The sequence below is a fragment of the Stegodyphus dumicola genome, chromosome X1, assembly GCF_044657685.1.
Source record: "Stegodyphus dumicola isolate Sdum_Otavi_A_Nest chromosome X1, ASM4465768v1".
In the NCBI taxonomy this organism is placed as follows: domain Eukaryota; kingdom Metazoa; phylum Arthropoda; class Arachnida; order Araneae; family Eresidae; genus Stegodyphus; species Stegodyphus dumicola.
The window spans coordinates 221008935-221028146 of record NC_140780.1 but is presented as its reverse complement, the minus strand read 5'-3'; the positions used below and the strand labels follow the sequence as shown (position 1 = coordinate 221028146).

General features: G+C 31.7%; 1 protein-coding gene across 5 annotated transcripts in view; it reads left to right on the top strand.

Annotated features, from left to right (window-relative positions):
* LOC118184315 (xaa-Pro aminopeptidase 1-like) overlaps positions 1–19212 on the top strand; it is a 203265-nt gene that overhangs the window by 78681 nt on the left and 105372 nt on the right. For all 5 annotated transcript variants that reach the window (XR_015038763.1, XM_085808549.1, XM_085808552.1 and 2 more), the window contains 3 exons: positions 2028–2132; positions 2267–2307; positions 13583–13634. Coding sequence is in view for 4 of the 5 variants with exons in the window: in XM_085808549.1 (XP_085664675.1) it covers positions 2028–2132; positions 2267–2307; positions 13583–13634 (198 nt within the window). In the remaining variant the exon portion in view is untranslated. The remainder of the gene's footprint in view (positions 1–2027; positions 2133–2266; positions 2308–13582; positions 13635–19212) is intronic.

Here is a 19212-nt window from a genome sequence, read left to right as displayed (position 1 = left end):
ATATTTCTAGAAATTCCTTCAGCATATGAATTTATTCGATTTAATTGAAGTTTGAGTAGAATATCTTACTTTTGACATTCAAGAAATTTTTATATGTCAGTTCACATTTATAAGGAACACACAGCCACGTATACGAGTACAAAAATCAGGCATGCTGAAAGCACAGCAAGTGTAAAAAAAAAGAATATACCATTAAAAACACCGGCACTTGAAATACGAGGGCAAACAAGATAGAAGTTTGACAGCATTATATATTTTTTTCCTTTTCTTGACGAATCAGAAATTTTAATCAGCTTTTAATACAAAAATAAAATATTTAATTGTATAATATATGATTTATTAAAAAGTACGTCTTATGTTACAATTATTATTTTTCCCTGTTTCTTCTAAATTTGGGTAATGTACTGTAACAAGGACCGATTCTGTTTGACTTTCATTTGTATAAATAACCACAAGGGAAACTGTTGTAAAACAATTTATTTATCTTCATTTACAAGCTTGCAGTCGTCAGAAAAATAACACACACCTGCTATCTGACAGGGATACTTCCCTCTCAGAACTCTTCCATAAAGTGTGCTTTTCAAACAGACTTCACACCCTATTAAGAGCTTTGTGTCAACTGACAGCCGCCTGCAGAAAGGTAAGGAAAAGAAGACCAGATCGAATCGTCTAAACACGTCTTAAGCAATTTTGGAGAAATTTGGGCTTTGTGTATACATGTCTTAAACATTTTTTGAGCGATTCGAAATTCATGTAAACACGTCTAAAGCATTTTTAAAGGAAACTCTGAAAACGTTTATACACGTTTTAAGCAGTTAAAGGGTTAAAACTGAATTTTAAATTATGAATACTTATTGGAAATTCTCAAATATCCTTATTAAATTTACATTTAGCCTCTCTAAATGTTACAATATAGGAATAAGAAGATTTTATACAATATGTAATTGATGTTATTTATCATCTTAAATAGATTGATAATTTGTTAAGAATGTGAATAAATTTACTACAAAGACTTCACTTATCATAAAAAGCATCGTAATACTCTTGAGTTAGCACCTTAGTTATGACTTGTAGGTGCCTCTTTTTATTAAAATGGTTATGTATGTTATCCTGTATGGCTGGCCACTTAGATTAGATTTGTGTATTTAATTATTTTCATAAAGTGCAATATACGTTCAGGAAGATTTCCAGAAATTTATTTATAGCTTGCATACCAGGTGCCTTACAAATTGTTGAAAGGTTACCTATTTACACTTCTCATTGCTGTTGTTTTGACTATTTTGGTGGTTCAAGTAACTGCTGGTCGTGCTTGTTTAATTTTACTCTTAACTTTTTTGCAGAGGGCTTCTTTGAAAATAGTCCTTAAGTATCAACTTTACTGTGATTTTTAGTAATTCATCTTGGGATTAAACTTGGAAGTTAACAAAAATGAAATATGGATTTAGTTTTTTTATAGGTAGAAAAATTTGTTAACACGTTGAGCCCGGTGCCAAACTTGCTGTTCTTTTTGTTCAGCCGGCAGCAAGCGATCAAGCGGTGCAATGTTTTAAATTATTCATAAATTATACAAAAAGGAAGGAGACGCACATAAAGTCCGAAGGTATTGTTTGAAATGTTATGATGACAATTTAAAACTATTTGGACGCAAGATAGCCAAAAATGTTACCAAAAAAGTTGTTATGTATTGTAATATGTGTAAAGCTAAGACATAGTTTTGTTTAGAATGTTTCAATAAATTTCATTAAAACTACATTTGATCACATTTCATTGAGACTATATTTATTTTTTAACTTTAATACTGTCGGTCCAGTGGACTGATGCCAGCCAAATAAAAATTCCAGTGCCAGTCCCTGGGGACCGATGCCGGCCACACAGAGAGTTTGCTGCCGGTCCCAAGAGACTGGTGCCGGGCCCAATTTATTATTGAATTTGCTTTTCTTCCCAGAAATTTTTAATCTAGTTCTCATGCAATCTTTATGAACATTGTTTACTTCTTTTTAATATTTTGATGTTTTACTCACTTTAAGGAACTGCTGTGATAACAGAAAACCATGCAAGTTTGTGGACAGAAAGAAGGTATTTTCAGCAGGCAGACAAACAGCTTGATAACAACTGGACGTTATTAAAGGAAGGTATTAAGATGAGATCATGCATCATCTATCCAGTAATTAACAGTATTGTTTGCATTGTTGCCATGAGTAGTGAATGGTATGTGTGTGTTTTTGAAGTGTACAAAAAGTGATCTCTTTCTCTTCTAAATTTTAAGGTTTGCCTGGAACTCCAGCTATTCATGAATGGCTGTCAAGGGTGAGTTACAATTTTACTAATACCTTGTTTGTCATACTTTGCAAATGCATATAAAACACACATTCAATGTACACATTGTGGGGGGGGGGGAGAGGAATATATTTGCATAACATAACAGAAAATAACATTACATAAAGTGTAAGGATGGGGGAATCAATGCTCAGAAGTTTAAAAAAAAATCCTTAGCATAACAATCAGGTACATGGTGCTGTGCTGAGCGTCAAATAGATAAGATATTTTTTGAAATATATTAGTTTGTTTATTTTGTCTCCTTGTCATTAAAACTTGTACTTGAGTAGTCCAATGAAAATTTTCTTTATGTTTAATGCAAGTCTAAAATGAAATTAAACTTTTAAGGTTTACCCAATTGCTGCTTTTGTAATTTTGTTTTCCAATACTAAATATGATCAAAGTGAGACACATATTTTCGTAACTAAATGGAATAATTTTATTGTGGAAATACATCTGAAATTTTAGTCATTTTAACACAGTGCAAGTAATATATACTTTATGTGATAATGAATGTGCTGGTTATGGATATAATATATAGCATAGATGAAGTGCAGTAAAAAATGTGATCAAAGCAGTTATATATTTTATAGAAGTGGCAGTTAGGGACCTGAATCAGAATTAAAAAGTTTTCAAAAATGCAAGGACACTGGTTCCAAATGGTGAAACCAATGAATGCAGCTGGTTTGATGTGGGTGTAAATCATGGTGAATGGGCTGGCTGCATTTAAACTTACTTGGTTTTCCATATGGGTAAAGTGAATGCAAGCCATTTCAAAGAGAGAAAAAAAGAAAAACTTTACTTTTCAAATAAAAATTCTGTAAAGTTTCCATGTGTTTTATTTTATTTTGAATACATAGTTGTTTACAATTCAATTTTGTTTAAAACCCTTTCTTACATTATACTGGAATTTTATTGCTTTTTCCTTATGATCTTGTGGTACATGATTGAAACTCTTTGTCCCTCTGCTGTTTCATTATTCGATGGAAGAACTGCAATTTCACTTTTAAATGGAAGGCCAATGATGGGTTTGGGTGCCAATCTACGGATTGAAATAAATCCCCCCCCCTCAGAAATTTTTGGCTTTTCCCCAGCTGTTTTAAAGAGATTTTATAGGGAAGATCAAAGAATAAATTATATTTGTTATACTTATGAAGAACAAATCTATGGCTTGAATTTTTGTGGAAGTTTTTTAAATACCTAATTTGATGCATGCATAATTTTCATTTGCTAAACATGCAAAATGCAGTCTTTTCTGTAACAGGATCAAACCCGTAAGTTAATTTTCATTATTGAGTTTGGTTTAGAAAATTATCATTCTTTGATTCTTGATTTCAATGAGTTAAAAAAATTAGTGAAGACACAATAACATGCCAAATAAATACTAATTTTAATTACTACAATTAGTAAAATAATTAGATTGATAATCTTTTTTAAAATTAAGTTAATTTTTAATAGTTTGACCTTTTAAGTTATCTGTCATGCCAGGCATCTTTTCAGCCACATATCCTATATATTTCAATACCATAAATATATTTTGGTCACCGTCTTTCAAAATACTTCAAAACTGTGAGAATTTTTTCCCCTAAAAAAATCTTCGTTTTCTGGAAAGCATTATTATTGTTCAGTTTTGTGGTTCAAAATATTTGTAGTGATATGCATTATTGCTCTTCTGTTGAAATTATTATGGCTGATGTTGTAGAGTCATTAGGATTTTTTGAAAGCGGGAGATGTGAAAAATGAGCAATGCCCTCACCAGGACTAAACGTTGGAACTCTCGATTATGCGCCATGTATGGTGACCATTATACTATGAAGGCATGCTAAGAAGGCGGTAGAAATACCGTATATTCTCCCCCTTTTCAGCTATTTTATCAGTTTTTAACTCCCAGATGAAACCTGCAAAATTCCATTTAAAATACATACAATTATGCCTTTTAGTTTTCTGAATATATAACAAATGGCAGCACTAGGATTTACTCATGGAAATAATATAACATAAAAATTCTTTGCAGGTCTAATTTTGAAGCAGTTTTTTTCCTTAATTTCTTATGCAATTTAAATCGTCTGAAGAACAACGTTTTGTGTTAGAATGAATATTTTTATCTGAAAGTTTCCTTTATTATTTGAATTCATATATATTAATTAAAAATGGTTGAAATAAAAAGGTGAGGTAAATATGTTCCACCACATATGTAGGAATTGCTGCGACTAGATGGGAACACTGTTCATTTTTTTAAAATTCAGGTATCATGTTCATTTTATATATTGATAATACAAATTTATATTTTTTAATAAATTGCATTTATGTTAAAACATGAAAAATATTTAGTACTTTTTCCTAAAGAAATGAAAATATAACCCTATAATGTAAAATGCCATTGAATACTGAATGGATATGTGAGTGTGATTCACCATAGAAAAGTATCCTACGCAAAGGAAAGAGAGGTGAAATGTAAGTAAACATGACAGCCTTCTAAATACCTTCCTTTTCAAATCTGTAGCAAATAAAGTACTGCAGTGAAAATCTTCTGCGTTTCAAATATATTATGAAATCATTAAAAAATATCTAAAAAGTTGTACAGAGTGATTTTTTATAAATTATGCAATTTTTTTGAAAAAAAAAAGTATTTTTTATTTTGCAAATATGAATAATATTTTCTAGATAATTATTCAAAAATGTTTTTTTATATCTTGCATTTTCACCTGGTTGTTAAAACTAGCACTTTAAATAAACATATTAGGAGAATTTATATTCAGGCAAAGATGCCACTTTACTGCTCTAGATGTGTGTTCGGACAAGCAATATCCCACCATGTCATGAAATACCTTAAAGGTTTACCTGTTTTTTTTTTTTTTTTTTTTTTTTTTTTTTTTTTTTTTTTTCTTTTTTTTCTTTTTTCTTTTTTCCATGAAATAACATTGTATTAGGAGCTAATTATCTATGTGTAATGTTATTTTTACCCCCCAAAAATTTTTATGCACCGAACTTCAAATTGTTAAAGGGCGACTGGGGATTAGGGGACCCAAGGTGGAGGGAGAATCATCATCCACCACCTCTTTTAGCTCGGGTGCTACTGTAGCGTCATCAAGTTTTTTGTTTTGGAAGCAGGAGATGGGGAAATAATAAGCAATGCCCTCTCTGGGACTCGAGCCTCTCAAATACGCATCAGTGTACTGACTATTACACCATTACCTTATAATGTCTGCACTGAATTCCAAATATAGGCTTACATTTGGATTCTTCATGCATATTCTTCATTGCAAATTCCCCCCCCCCCCCAAGTTTCAAGCACATTGTGTTGTGAGAATTTGTTTTCTATTTTAATAAATTATTACCTTAAAATGAATTATAAAACAAATCTGGTATTCACATTTAATCTGTCATAGTAAGAAAATAATGCCAAATTATCAAATAAAATATAAATTAAAAAATCCAAAATGTTTTTAATGTACTTTTTACAGGGGTTGTACGGTCTTTAAGACTCCTTATAAGTCCTTAGTTTTTTTTTAAATCTATTTCTGGTCCTTAAAAGTCCTTAATTTTGACCAAAATCAGCAGAAGTCCTTAATTTGAATCATCTGAATTTTCTGTCTGTTTTTACGATTGCCATCTTGAATGTGAATTAGCATTTTCGAGAAATATTTTTAGTCATTCATTGGCAACTGTTTTATGAATTGATGAATAGGTTTGTGGATTATAATTAGTTCCTATTTGTAATATAAATGTTGAGATACTCAAGTTTCTGAGCAAGAAGAGAAACAAGCATTTAGAAATTATTTCATTTTTTCTAATGAAGAGCTGTTAAACAACTTTTCACTTTTGGGAATGTGAATTCTTTTATTAAATAGTTCCAGATTTGGGGACTTATCAACATTTCAGTGATATTGAGATCAGTTTCTGTGGAAAGTTTTTAATTTTGAACTCTGGGAATTTTTCAATGATATTTTTACTAACGCATTAATAACATTGTTTTCCTCATAAAGTCCTTTAGGCATGTGGGCATCCCCTGCCTTAGTCTGATAGCTCTTGTGTGCTTTGCACTCAAATAACCTTACCCAATCATTAGAAAATATTAAACGGAGGTTTCCTTCTCTGAAACAGGTAGTCCTTATGTCTTTTTTCACAATAAGTAATCCTGTTTGGATGCAACTTTTTATCTATTTGAATCTTTATATGCAGCTTTTTATCTGTTTGAATGCAGCTTTCTGTATGTCTTCGTACTTATGATTTTGAAAATATGCTTTTTTGATCCATTTATTAATTTTCCATTAAGATTTGACTATTTTGCTTTAAACTAATAAATTGCATTTTTAAAAAATTTACGTAAGATCAATAATTGAAACATAATAATGATAATTTTTATAATATATCCAACCCTTTCTAAGATAATTATATAGAACTCTAAATTATTCTGATTTATTGTGGAGGAGGTGGCTAATGTTTAGTTAGCAGTGTTTAAGTTTTCAGAAGTATTATTCATTTCTGAAAGCAGTCATTAGGCAGTTGATGGCCTAAACAAAGTCTACTACATTTTCACATAAACAGACTTCTAATTACGATTTAACAAGGTAAAACACTTTTACAGGAAGGTCTTTGAATCTTGAAAGGAAAAAGTTATTACCTTTTTTCAAGCTAAAAATCCATAGTGATAAAACATTAATTTCTGTAGACAGGCAATTACAAAAGTATTGTTGCGTGTATGGGGGTTTTTAAAAGACTGAATGCGTATGGAACTTATGATAGCTTGATGAAATTTAATCCCCCCCCCCAAAAAAACTTTACAGGTTGAGAACTTTTCACACAAAAGTACGCATACAGTGCTTCTCAGTATCACAGAGGACAATCAACAGTTACATTTAAACTACCAAAAATGTTAAGCGCAACACAATACAAAGTGCATCTAAAGCTCAAAGCTGACATGGAGATAATCTCATTATTTCTTTGGCCTTGTACAGTTTTACCTCAGCCACCTAGAAATCTCTAGTACCCTCCATTTCTCAAAATTACTAGAAGGCATGTACTATTTATTTAAGTTGCATATCTGGATACAGTTACAGCTAAACATAGGGATCAATTTAAGTTATTCAATTACATTAGAAATTACAGTTATGCAGGGAGACCGGATCAAATAGTTGCTAAGTTGAATATTTGGCATTTGGTTTTTCCAGAACGTGGTGTTTCCTAAGCCCTCCTGCTTGATTTTTGCACTTAAAATATAAAGTCAAAACTGAATAGATATATGAGGAATATTAATATGCATATGCTATCCATTTTTGAATTTCTCTCATGTATTATACGAGGGCTATCCAGAAAGTAGATTACGTTTTGGAATAAAAAAATAAACAAAGTATAGGAAACAAATTTTATTATATACAGATGAAAGCCACACTCAAATACTACTTTTCTACATAGTCACCATACAAATTAAGGCATTTATCGTAGCGATGTACGAGCTTGGAAATTCCTTCGTCGAAAAATTCGGCCGCCTGCGCCTTCAACCACTTCGTTACCTCTTCTTGCAGCTGTGCGTCGTCATCAAAACGCTGCATAGCCAGCCACTTCTTCATTGCTGGGAATAGGTGGAAGTCGCTCGGTGCCAGGTCGGGACTGTACGGCGGATGAGGAAACAACTCCCACTTAAAAGATTCAAGAACTTTACGAGTGACATTTGCCGTGTGGGGCCGGGCGTTGTCGTGAATCAACAAGATCTTAGAGCTCAACATTCCTCTGCGCTTGTTTTGAATTGCTCTTCTGAGTTTTTGGAGAGTTTGGCAATACCTTTGAGAGTTTATTGTAGTGCCTCTTTCCAGGAAGTCCACCAAAATTACACCTTTTCTGTCCCAAAAAACAGTCGCCATCATCTTCCTTGCCGACATTGTTTGCATGCATTTCTTGGGTTTTTGGGGAGAACTTGTGTGCCCCCACTGCATTGATTGCAAATTCGTTTCACAGTTCACATGTTTCACCCATGTTTCGTCACCAGTAACGATGCGATCGAGTAAAGAGTCACCATCCTTATGGTAAGCGTCCAAAAAGTTCAACGCTGCAGCCATTCGCTGATTTTTGTGGTCCTCTGTCAAGATTTTTGGAATCCATCTTGCACAAAACTTGTAACCAAGCTTTTCGCTGATGATTTTGTGCAACAAACTTCGCGAAATTTGTGGAAAACTCAAAGAAAGTTCCGTTATTGTGAAATTTCGATTTTCACGGACTTTAGCATCGACTTTTTCGAGAAGTTCGGCGGTCACTATGCTGGGTCTCCCACTTCGATCTTCGTAGTGAACATTGGTTCGGCCATTTTGAAATCTTATGACCCACTGACGCACTCCACCTTCAGTTATAATGTTGTCCCCATACACTTCACGAAGCTGCCGATAGATTTCTATCGGTTTACAGTTTTTTGCAGTCAGAAACCTTATTACTGAGCACACCTCGCAGCTCGCGGGATTTTCAATTAACGCAGACATTTCAAACCGTCACAGTATCTGAACGGAGCACAGCACGAACCTCTCACTAGCACGGCTAGATGCAGACTGAGCTGCGCAACGCTCTGACCCCAAGATGGCCGCGCTAGCCCCGCCCCTAGCGGACACAGACGGAAACGTAATCTACTTCCTGGATGGCCCTCGTAATTATTTCTTTTGCTTATCAGAGTATTTGTTTTCAATTACTTATATAAGTTTGTAGAAGATATCATAGATTATTTTTCTTTTCTTTCCAACATGTGCTAAATAATAAAGAAGAACTAAACTGTTCTGTTCACTTGAAAATTATTAGTATTAAAAAAAATTAGTTACTAATACAGGTAGTTAGTTAAACTTTACAAAAACTTATATTTGGTAAAACATTGCCATTTTTTTCTTGTTCAAAAAATTCATATTCGACAAGTTTTAAAAATTATCTGTAGCATAGCTACTTTTAAGTGATATTGTTTATTTTGAATGCATAGAATCAATTTTTATCCCCATAAAAGAAAATCAATCTGAAATTTGAGTTTAGGAGAATTTTCTAAACTTAAATTTAGATACTTTACATTTATTTCTTCGGCATTTTCCCAAAAGTGCATTCAAGTAAATGACTTTCCAAATATATGACATCTTATTTAATTAGAACTTTACATTAAAAAAATATTCATAGATTTTCATCACTAATAAACACTTATAACATCAGATATAGTCATGAATCAAAAGTTAAAAGATTGAGATGCTGTATTGCTCTGTATCGAACTGCACTAGAAGTTAGGATATTTTAGGATATTTGAACATGGCACAGCACACAAGAGGTAACTGGCTAAAGGAAGGGATACCCTTGTGTAGGACTTTCAAAGGAAAACTGGCTCACATTCACTTTACATGTGGGGAAAACCAAGAAAACCTACTGCAGCCTGTTCATTTGGGTTTGAACCTAGATCACATTACTACCATTCATCAAACTTTCGGAGGGCATGAAGTGTACTTGAAACTATTTAATAGTACATTTTTAAATGCTAACACAGTCCAATCTTGAAATAAAATTTTAACATGATAGCTGGATAACTAACAACTAATGTGCTAAAAATCACTGGTATAATTTTAATAATTTATGTGTATGATATTTATTTATTAATTAAATTGAAAATAGTCTTCATTTTATTTATTCAAATAGAAATTTTGAATAACACATAGCTTTTGTTACAGAATATAAGTACAAAAATCAGCAAAATATAAAATCACAAAACAAAATTTGTCTCTAAATGAATATAATGATGTTCAGATTAAATGTGGAAGAAAATACTTAATTAATAAATTTCAGCTAAACCTGTTTGCCTTGCAGTATATCTGAATGACATTACTAATTTGAATAGTTTATGGTGTCCTCACTGTAGTAATGCTGTAGCCATAGATATCAGACATCTTATTTTGCCCTGCCCTTTCAGGTGTAACTGCTTTTGAAGGCTAATGGGAAACAAGAGACTGATTTTTTTTTTTTTTAAATACTGCATGATAGTATAATTTCTGTTTTCACTTTTCCTTTAATTAGGTAGTTTGCTTAAACTTTTTGAGACTAAAAAGATAGTACATGGGACATGGGAAATAATAATAAAAAAAGAGAGAGAATTGCAAAGGAAATCAATTCATTAAAGCAAAATCTGAATGTATTGCACATAAAAGTCTAATAACTATTTTATATGCAAAAGACTATTTTATATGCAAGCTTGTTGAAAGATTGCACCACTAAATATCTCTTCAACAGTTGATGATGAGCAGGCCTATGGCTCCTAATTGAAAACGAATCAAGTAAAGCAGGCTTTCAGAGTAAGACAATTTTAGACACATGGCAATTTTCAGTAAAAAATATACGAAATACGTTTTTATAGAAAAATTATACGAAATTAAAATTTTTATGAGCCTTGAGCAAAAAAAGGATTTTAGCAGTAAGTTGCTGCTTAATCTACTAAAGATCATTCAGAGGAGATCGTCTGTTCTTTGATATGCTAAACTGAACCTGAAATTGACTGTGGAAATTACATGACTTAACCGTTCCATCCGATAAAAAGAAAGTTAAAAGCGTCTACTTTAAATGTCCTAAAATTCGATTTCGTTAGATGTAAGCTACCGAATTAGAATATTTCTACAAGAGAGAATTTGAAACTTATCCTTTATTCGGTTATTTTCCTGCCGTCAAAGGTATCTGTTAGATTTACTTTCTGAAGCTCAGCGTAATATTCTAGGCTATGCAAATTCATGCTAAACATATTAGCTATGCAAATGTATTTAAAAACAGGACGAGTATCTTCACCAGTATTTGTATATGATCTATAGCCATTTTAATTAACCATATTTGAGTTTAATTTTTAACATATGAGCACGGATTTTTTTTAAACAATTAGATTATAGACACCATTTGCCTAACTGAATTTGTTTTTTAAGCATTTAATAGTTTATTACTTGATATGTCTTTCATAAGCACAACTCTGATAAAAATTTTACAGTGATGCAGAAAAATCATCAATCGCGCTAAGATGCAACATTAATTACACTTCCTGAAAATAGCGTAATTATTTATCCACCCTAGGGAGCAAGGGTATTGCGACATAAAGGGAGGATTCCGAGAATAGTTAAAAGTTATTAAGGAAAAACTGCAAAAATATGGAGTTACGCTAAATTTTCATTTATATGTAGTTACATTTCAGTTCAGTATTTCCAATTTCATTCAAAATTTTGAGAAATGTAAATTACCGATATTCCATTGTACGACTTTATACCAATCCCTTTCATGCAAAGCTGTTTTTTTTTTCTTCTTCTTTCATCATAGACATTTTTCAGCTTGCGAGAAAGAATTGCATGTAAATTGCTGACAACACTTATGGTTACCACAACTGCAATGCCACACAAAAGCGACGGAGACACTGGAAAAGAAAAGCAGTAAATTCAAAATATACTTTTAAATATGCAGCTATTTAAATTAAATTTATTATTTAATTTACTATAAAATATTGCTATTTTTGAACAGTTAAGTTCAAGACTAAGGTTAGAAATGCTTGTATATAATATAGAAAATAATGCTTAAATAAATGTTGGAGTTTAGCATTAACCAAATATTCTCATTCTTAAAATGCCTTTTCGTGGCTTATAACGTTGTCACTAACACTGCATCATACATTACAGCTGCATTTAAAGTTGAGCAAAAGTATTTAGCAACAGAATTCTAAACTTGGCACAGAGCCCACCAGCGGCTGAGCGGTAATGTCGCTGAACCCAGGTAGTTCGGTCCGAGGTTCAAATCCCGCGAACGGGCTGGCTGCATGGGTGTTTTCGTGGTTTTCCCCATGTGTAACGTGTATACAAGCCAGTTTCCCTTAGAAAGTCCTCCACGAAAGGCATCCCTCCCCTTAGGCAGATAGACCTAGTGTGCTTTGCCATAATTAAATACACACACACACTATTCTAGTTGAACGGTTGAAATAACGTTGACTATAACGTTGAACCGTTGAGAAATCGCGACCGGCAAATGTGTGTGTGTGTGTGTGGGGGGTAAACGGAGGACATGCTCTCTCTTTTCCTCTTTTCTGTGTAAAAAAAACTTTACGTCATGCGAGAGATCGCGAAATATGTTGTTTCACATCAAGGGTGGGGCTTATGTGGAAAGGTGGAACTAGATGCGTACGAATATCGAATCAAAGAAGAGCAAGCAACCGGCAAACGAGAGCTGACTTCAATCATTTCAGCGATCGGTGCTGGCGCCATCTGTTGAACATACGAATAACCACTTGCATTCTCCAGTACACAAAACTATGTAAAAATTTAAGGAATGCTCATAAATTGTACAAAGAAGAGCTAGAGATAAAAAAGGAGGAGCGAGAATTTAAGAAAAAAGCAATTAAACATTGCAGAAAATAAAGAAGAAAATAAAAAAGTATCAATGGACTGTATAAAAGTTGCCGAAGAGAATTTGAGAGTAGCTTGCAAACGGAAATTAGAAAAGTTGGCTGCAAAAGTAGCAAAAAAGAAAAAGCTTTTTCCCTAAAAATTTTTAATCAGGATCGCATGAGACTTAAACAAAATAGTTCTTTTTTATATTCCTTCTTTAACTATATTTTATTTTGTAACTACCTTTTCTGGTGTTATATAAAGTACTGTTTATTGAACTGAAAGTGAAGATAATTGAAATCTATAGTAACAGTTTTATATATATATATTTTATCTCTAAAATTTGTCATTGCCTGAAAATGGGCAGTAATATATAACATAAATATGCATATTAGTGTGTTGTAATGTTGTGTACATGTATCAACTGTTAAATTTAATGTATCAACTGTACATGTATCAACTGTTAAATTAAGTTACATAAAGAGCATCTTAAGGACGGTTAATTCATTATAATCTCCTGGTGATTTACTGTTTTCTTTTTTTTTTTTTTTTTAACAAGTGGAAGATAAAATTAATAGCAAAATAGTAAGTACAAGTATTATTTTAGTTTAATTATATGTATATGTTTAATACTTTTTATATTAAAAGGTTGGTATTTTATTGAAATCTGTTTTTTTTTTTTGAGGTCGCTTGTGCACATTTAGTTTTTGTGTAATTTTGTGTCCGTGCATTGTTCAGCTTTTTTTGCGAACTTGCACTTTCATGCCTGGGTAGAATAAATAAACTTGCTAAGGTGTCTTAATATTATTTTAATATTTTTATTGAGCAAATTAATCAAAGCCAAGAAGTTTAACAAATATGCAGTTTTTTTATTGTATGTTTTTAATTTTAAATATTAAGTATTTATATTTTAGGTGCTGCCTGTTGGAAGTAAAGTTGGTATTGATCCTCTTTTAATATCCTATGGTAAGTTCACAAAGTTTCCTTTTGGTATACTTTTATGCCATTTTTCTAAATATGGGTAGAGTACACTGTAAAACCAACAAAGAAAAATTTTTCGAAATTGTATTGTTAGGAAATTGTATGAAATACAAGGATGAGCAAACTATTCTGAATAGACAAGAAATTGCATCACTAATTGTTGGAGGATAAAATGATGTTTTTCTCATTAAATGTCCCTTTGAAAGCCATGCACAAGCTAATATTTAAAAATGTTGACATACTTTATTATTTATTCATTATCATTTACGTAAAAAATACTTAGTTTTAATTAAGAACATCATATTGAACCCTTAGCCTGTCGAGTTATTTTCTACAAATACCATTAAAAATGTCGCTAATTTTGGACTGAACTTCCTGTAAAATGTCTCGAAATTAACCCAAAGCCTCTGAGAAATGCCACGTACTCCTTTTGTTATTTTCCTTCTTTCCTAGAATTTTGCTTTGATGATTTCGACTAAGTGAGAGGATTGCTACTTTAGATATTTGTACCTGTAAATGTGAGCCATCAAGGAAATTGCAAATCACTAGCTTCTCTGTAATAACCATCTTAATTCTGCATGGTATAACTGTGAAACTTAAAAAATTTCTTTCCTAAAAGACTGATTTGCAGATAAATTGGTTTTAAAATTTACCCGGTTTTATTTTTAATTATTATGCATTTTTAAATCTAAAATCATTACGTAAATATTGTAAGTTTAAATTCGTAAGTTACGTAAATTTATTGATTATCACCTGAATTTCAGTGCAGATTGGTTAAACTGCTATTAATAAAATCCATATTTACAAATATCTTGTGCAACTTTCATTCTTTCTGTGATATTACTGAAACATTTAAAGGGCAATAGTTATAGTTTGATTGCATTTCATATTATTTCCGATTTTTTGTGTTTTTGTCATAAATTAAAAATTTTTAAAGCTTTCATCATTTTTGTATGTTCTTCATTTGCATGCAAATAATAATTATTTGAAGTACTTTCTTTTTACCATAATTAGTGCAAGTGATTTTAATATATTTAGCATAATATTTGAATAATTATTATAAAAAATATGTTTTGTTATTTCTGCTAAATTAAATCAATTTAACTTGATGTGACTTTTAAACTTGCTCTTTAACTCTTTCGCATCGAAGTCGCCCCAAACGCCCAAACATTCAGACATCGGCTGGACGCCCGAAACGCCTGAATAATTTCCTACCCAGTGCTTTCCCCCATCACGTTACTGCATTACTCATTGCTTTCAGGTGTTGTTAAATCACATGTCAATCATTCTTTTGAAGCTAATAAAAGTAGCTTCCTTGTTTAATTTGTTCCTTCCTTTCCTTTGTTTACTGTCAGTGTTTAGTTTTTGATGCCCGAAGTTGCAATCCCGTCCCAAGGGGGAACTTCACACATTGTCAAAGCGTCGAAGAAAGAAGTTCTCACTTTACTTAAAAGTAAGGCTATTGTTAGCGCTGTAGTATTCAACTTGTCATGTGGGAAGGAAAAGCATTCCAGGAGAAATTCTTAGATACGGGCGTTTTCGATGTTTGAGGAATTGAGATTTTGCCCTCTCTTGATGCAAAAGCGTTAAAGAAATTCCAATTAAATATTAAGGAAATTTCAAAATTTTAACTTTTCAGATATTATTAATGTTAAAATTTACATCGTTTTCAAAAGGGATGATATTTTCTGGAAAGATTTCATTTTTTTAATGAATGGTATATGTGTAAAGATATTTATTTAAAGATATTTATTTAAAATTATATTAAGATATTTATTAAAGATATTTATTATTTATTAAGATTATTATTTATTAAGATATTTATTAAAGATATTTATTTAAAAGAGCATACATGCTCTTTTAAATAAAGTTAAATATTCAGTGACACAAAACTTCATGACCGAATATCTTCATTCCAGGGGTGGAAAAAAAGGTTTTTTTAAATATATACATGGATCGCTGATTTGAAAAGGGATGGATTCTAAATGTGACTTATTTTTCATCTGATTTATGAAAGCAAAAATTTAGGTGGTGTAAGGATATTGCATAAGCAGTTGTTTACAGACAATATTATTTCCAATGCAATATAGATTTCTCCTTCAAGGATTTTGAATGGTATTCATGCAAAACTCGAGCAAAGAAATTGATAAATAAAAATAATCTTGATCTCAAAAAAATTAAGTTTGCCTTTAGTATAAATAAATATTTGTTTTTGCTTTTTCTTAAGCAATTATTTCAAGATTTTTCAATACAAACATTATGCTATTAACTTTTAAACATTTGATCTGTTTTTAGAGCAGTAAACAAAATATTTAGGTATTATTTTAGGGTTGAGATGGGGATAATTATTAATGTTAAATTTGCATTTCACATTTTTATATACATTCAAGATAGGTAGAGAATTATAACCTGAAACTCTTTTCGTTTATGGTTTTTAGTTGATCATAAATTTATTGACTGTTTAAAAATTCTTGTTTTCCTGTCCTTGAAACACTAGTAAACTTTATCTGAAACATGATTAAAAACATTACTCTATTATTGAAAGTTGAAAAGGAAAGATTAGACATAAATAATAAGAAACAAAGCAATGTTGTTATTTTTAGCTTATAATATAATTGTTCAATAAGGTATTTTTGTAAAGAAAGAATATTACTTTACATTTTGTAAAGAATAAATAGGTGTTGTTATTATTAGGTTAAGTGTGTAAATAATTATGACAATTATTAATTATTTAATAATTCATTTGGAGAATATGAACAATTAAATATTTTTGTGGGATATATTTTGAGCGATATTTTTTCCCTATAAATACGGGCATTTCTTTTTTGAAGCATTAAGTTCTAAATAAATGTCTTATTTGAACACAGGATTAATTATTCACAGCAAATCCCTAAGCAAAGGTAATGCCTTACTAGGGAGGATTATTAAAAATTATTTTAGAATAATTATTCTTATTATTTTAATACTAATAATAATAATTTTCTTTTTGGCAACCAAACAGTTTAGCTGTCTTGTGTGTAGGATTTTCCCTATGCTTGTAATGTGAATTCAAGCCAATTTTAGTTTAAAAATTCCCCATGAAGCTATTCTCTTAAAACATGACTATTTTAGAAAGTGTAAAGAATAATCTATGGATGTTTTGTGCTGTACGACAACACAAGCAAAATGATTATATCTACAAAAATATATGATCAGTGATGCTTATTGGCCACAGCTAAATGTATCATTCTTGTACCTTAGAATAATTTTCTTTTTTCAAAGAAAGTTTTTTTTTTAGTAAAATGTAACATTTATAATCTGTCCTTTTATTTCATTCTTTTTTATGTAAGTAACCAACTTCAGTTGCATATTACATGAGTTCAAAAACCTGTTAGTGGCCGAGTGGTAAGACTGCTGAGCCTACCACTACTGTAAATCCTAGTGGCTGCATAGGAGGTTTAAGGGCTTCCATAAGTGCATCTTTGAATTATGTGTCTGTTTCCCTCAAAAAATGTTTCATGAAGGCCTCCTCTTTCATAAGCAAATAGCCCCTGTGTGCTGTACTATACTCCAAAATCTTAAGCCTAAAAAACGTTTATCATAGCTGAAATGAGTTGATGACAATAGTAATATATTTCCTGGTCGATGTATCAAGTTAGCACAGTTGTATATCTCTTTTTACTAAAAACTGGTACATGTTATGCTATAATGAAAAATGATTTAAATTGGTTTTAAGACAACAGTATTTTCAGTATTAATTGTACATAAAGAAATAGCTAAGTTAGATGAAATCAGCAAGCGTGACAGAGATCTGTCTTGGATAATACTATACATACCAAGCTATAAATTCTGGTGTAAGACAGTTGTATCCACAAAAGAAGCCATGCAGTGCTGTAGTAACACATGAAGTATAGTTCTTTGAATTAGCAAGCATTACGGAGCAGAGGCTGAAACATTCTTATATACTTATTTACTCGCTCAATAGTTATACTTTTTTGCCAGTTTTTCATTGCGAAAGTCTAGGTGTGACTATTGTGCAGGGAAATCTACCTATACAGTATTATACACTTTTGATGATTGTTTTCTGCTTTAAAATGGGGGTGCGACTGTTATGCGAGTAAATACGGTATATATGAGCATAAACACTGTGTCCATGGAAGTCTGTACGTGGCCTATATTTTTGCAACCATTGGTGGTAGGGACATGCTTTCAATTACAAAAGCGTTTTAAATGACATAAGTATTTTTGTTTTAGCTTTTTAAAATTTAGAAATATCAGTTTTGAAGAAATTGAAAATTTTATATTTATTACAAAAAGTAAAATACTAAAAGTTTGACTTGCATATGACAAAAATTGACTGTTATATTTAATTTTAAAGTTTGCAGTTTATAAGGATTTTACACTGCCAGAAAATTGAATTTAGTGCCTTCTTGAGGATTGAATTAAAAATAGGATAAATTGAATTTGTTCTTATTTCCATTTTAGGTTAATCAGTGATATTCCTTTGTGCCTAGCTGATGTCTAACATGTTTGCTGCCCATTTGCCCCCATCACGCATTTCGAGAGCCATCGACAGAAGCAAAAAATTGCATAATACAAAAGTATTTGTGTTTTGTAATGCCGTTGTTGTCAATATGTGCTGTGATTCCCTCGGGTGCATTTGAGGGCATTCTTGGCAGATGGATGATACGACCTCGTCATCATCAACAGGTTCTGTGCTTACCTGGGATGCATTCAAGATCGTTCTTGTCAAATGGTTGCCACAGATGGCAAACGGATGCTTTTGAATTTGACACAGCACCAGTTAAGGATTTTTTTAAAAAATTTTAACGCCAATTTTTTAATAACTCCAGGCTCAAAAGGTTCATCATCACTGCTCTAGTGGTTACTGATGATGACTGCTGTACTTAAGGTCCCGACTCTGAATCCTGGAGAAGGCATGGATATTTGTAAGCATATAGTGTTTGTTTGGCAGTTGGCCACTAAAAATACATGCCAAGTCAAAATCCTGTCAAGGGGTTAGTGGAAGGTGAGTAGGAAACTTTTAGGATCCCATCGCGGAAGTGTTCTCTCTTGTAATTCCAGATTGAGCTGAAAGCATAACAATTAGCTAGGCACAACAATACCTCAATCACCTATGGTATAAGAGATGGCTGGCCTAGCTTCTACCTGTGCATGTTTTAACTTGATTTAATTTATAATTTTTAATTGGTGCGGGTAGTGGTATAAACATTATTGATTAAGCCATTTGTTTTTGATGACACTTTAATGGCTGAGAAGTGTACATAAATTGAAATATTAAACAGATGATTGTCTGACTTCTTAGAAGATATCTCACTGAAGATTGTCAATTGGGTGGTTTCAGCATGATGATGCTCCATCACATAAATCACCAGAGCTGTGCATTTTCTTAAAAGTATATTTGTGTTGTTTGATTTTTGGTGTTCAGAGTAATACCTAGTAGAAAATGTGGTTGCCTACCAAAGGAGCATACTTGATGTAAGTGAAACATACATTTGAATGGTACTTTCTTTGAGCTTAGCAAAATATATTAACAAGGCTTCTCATCCTGTGATGTGAGGAA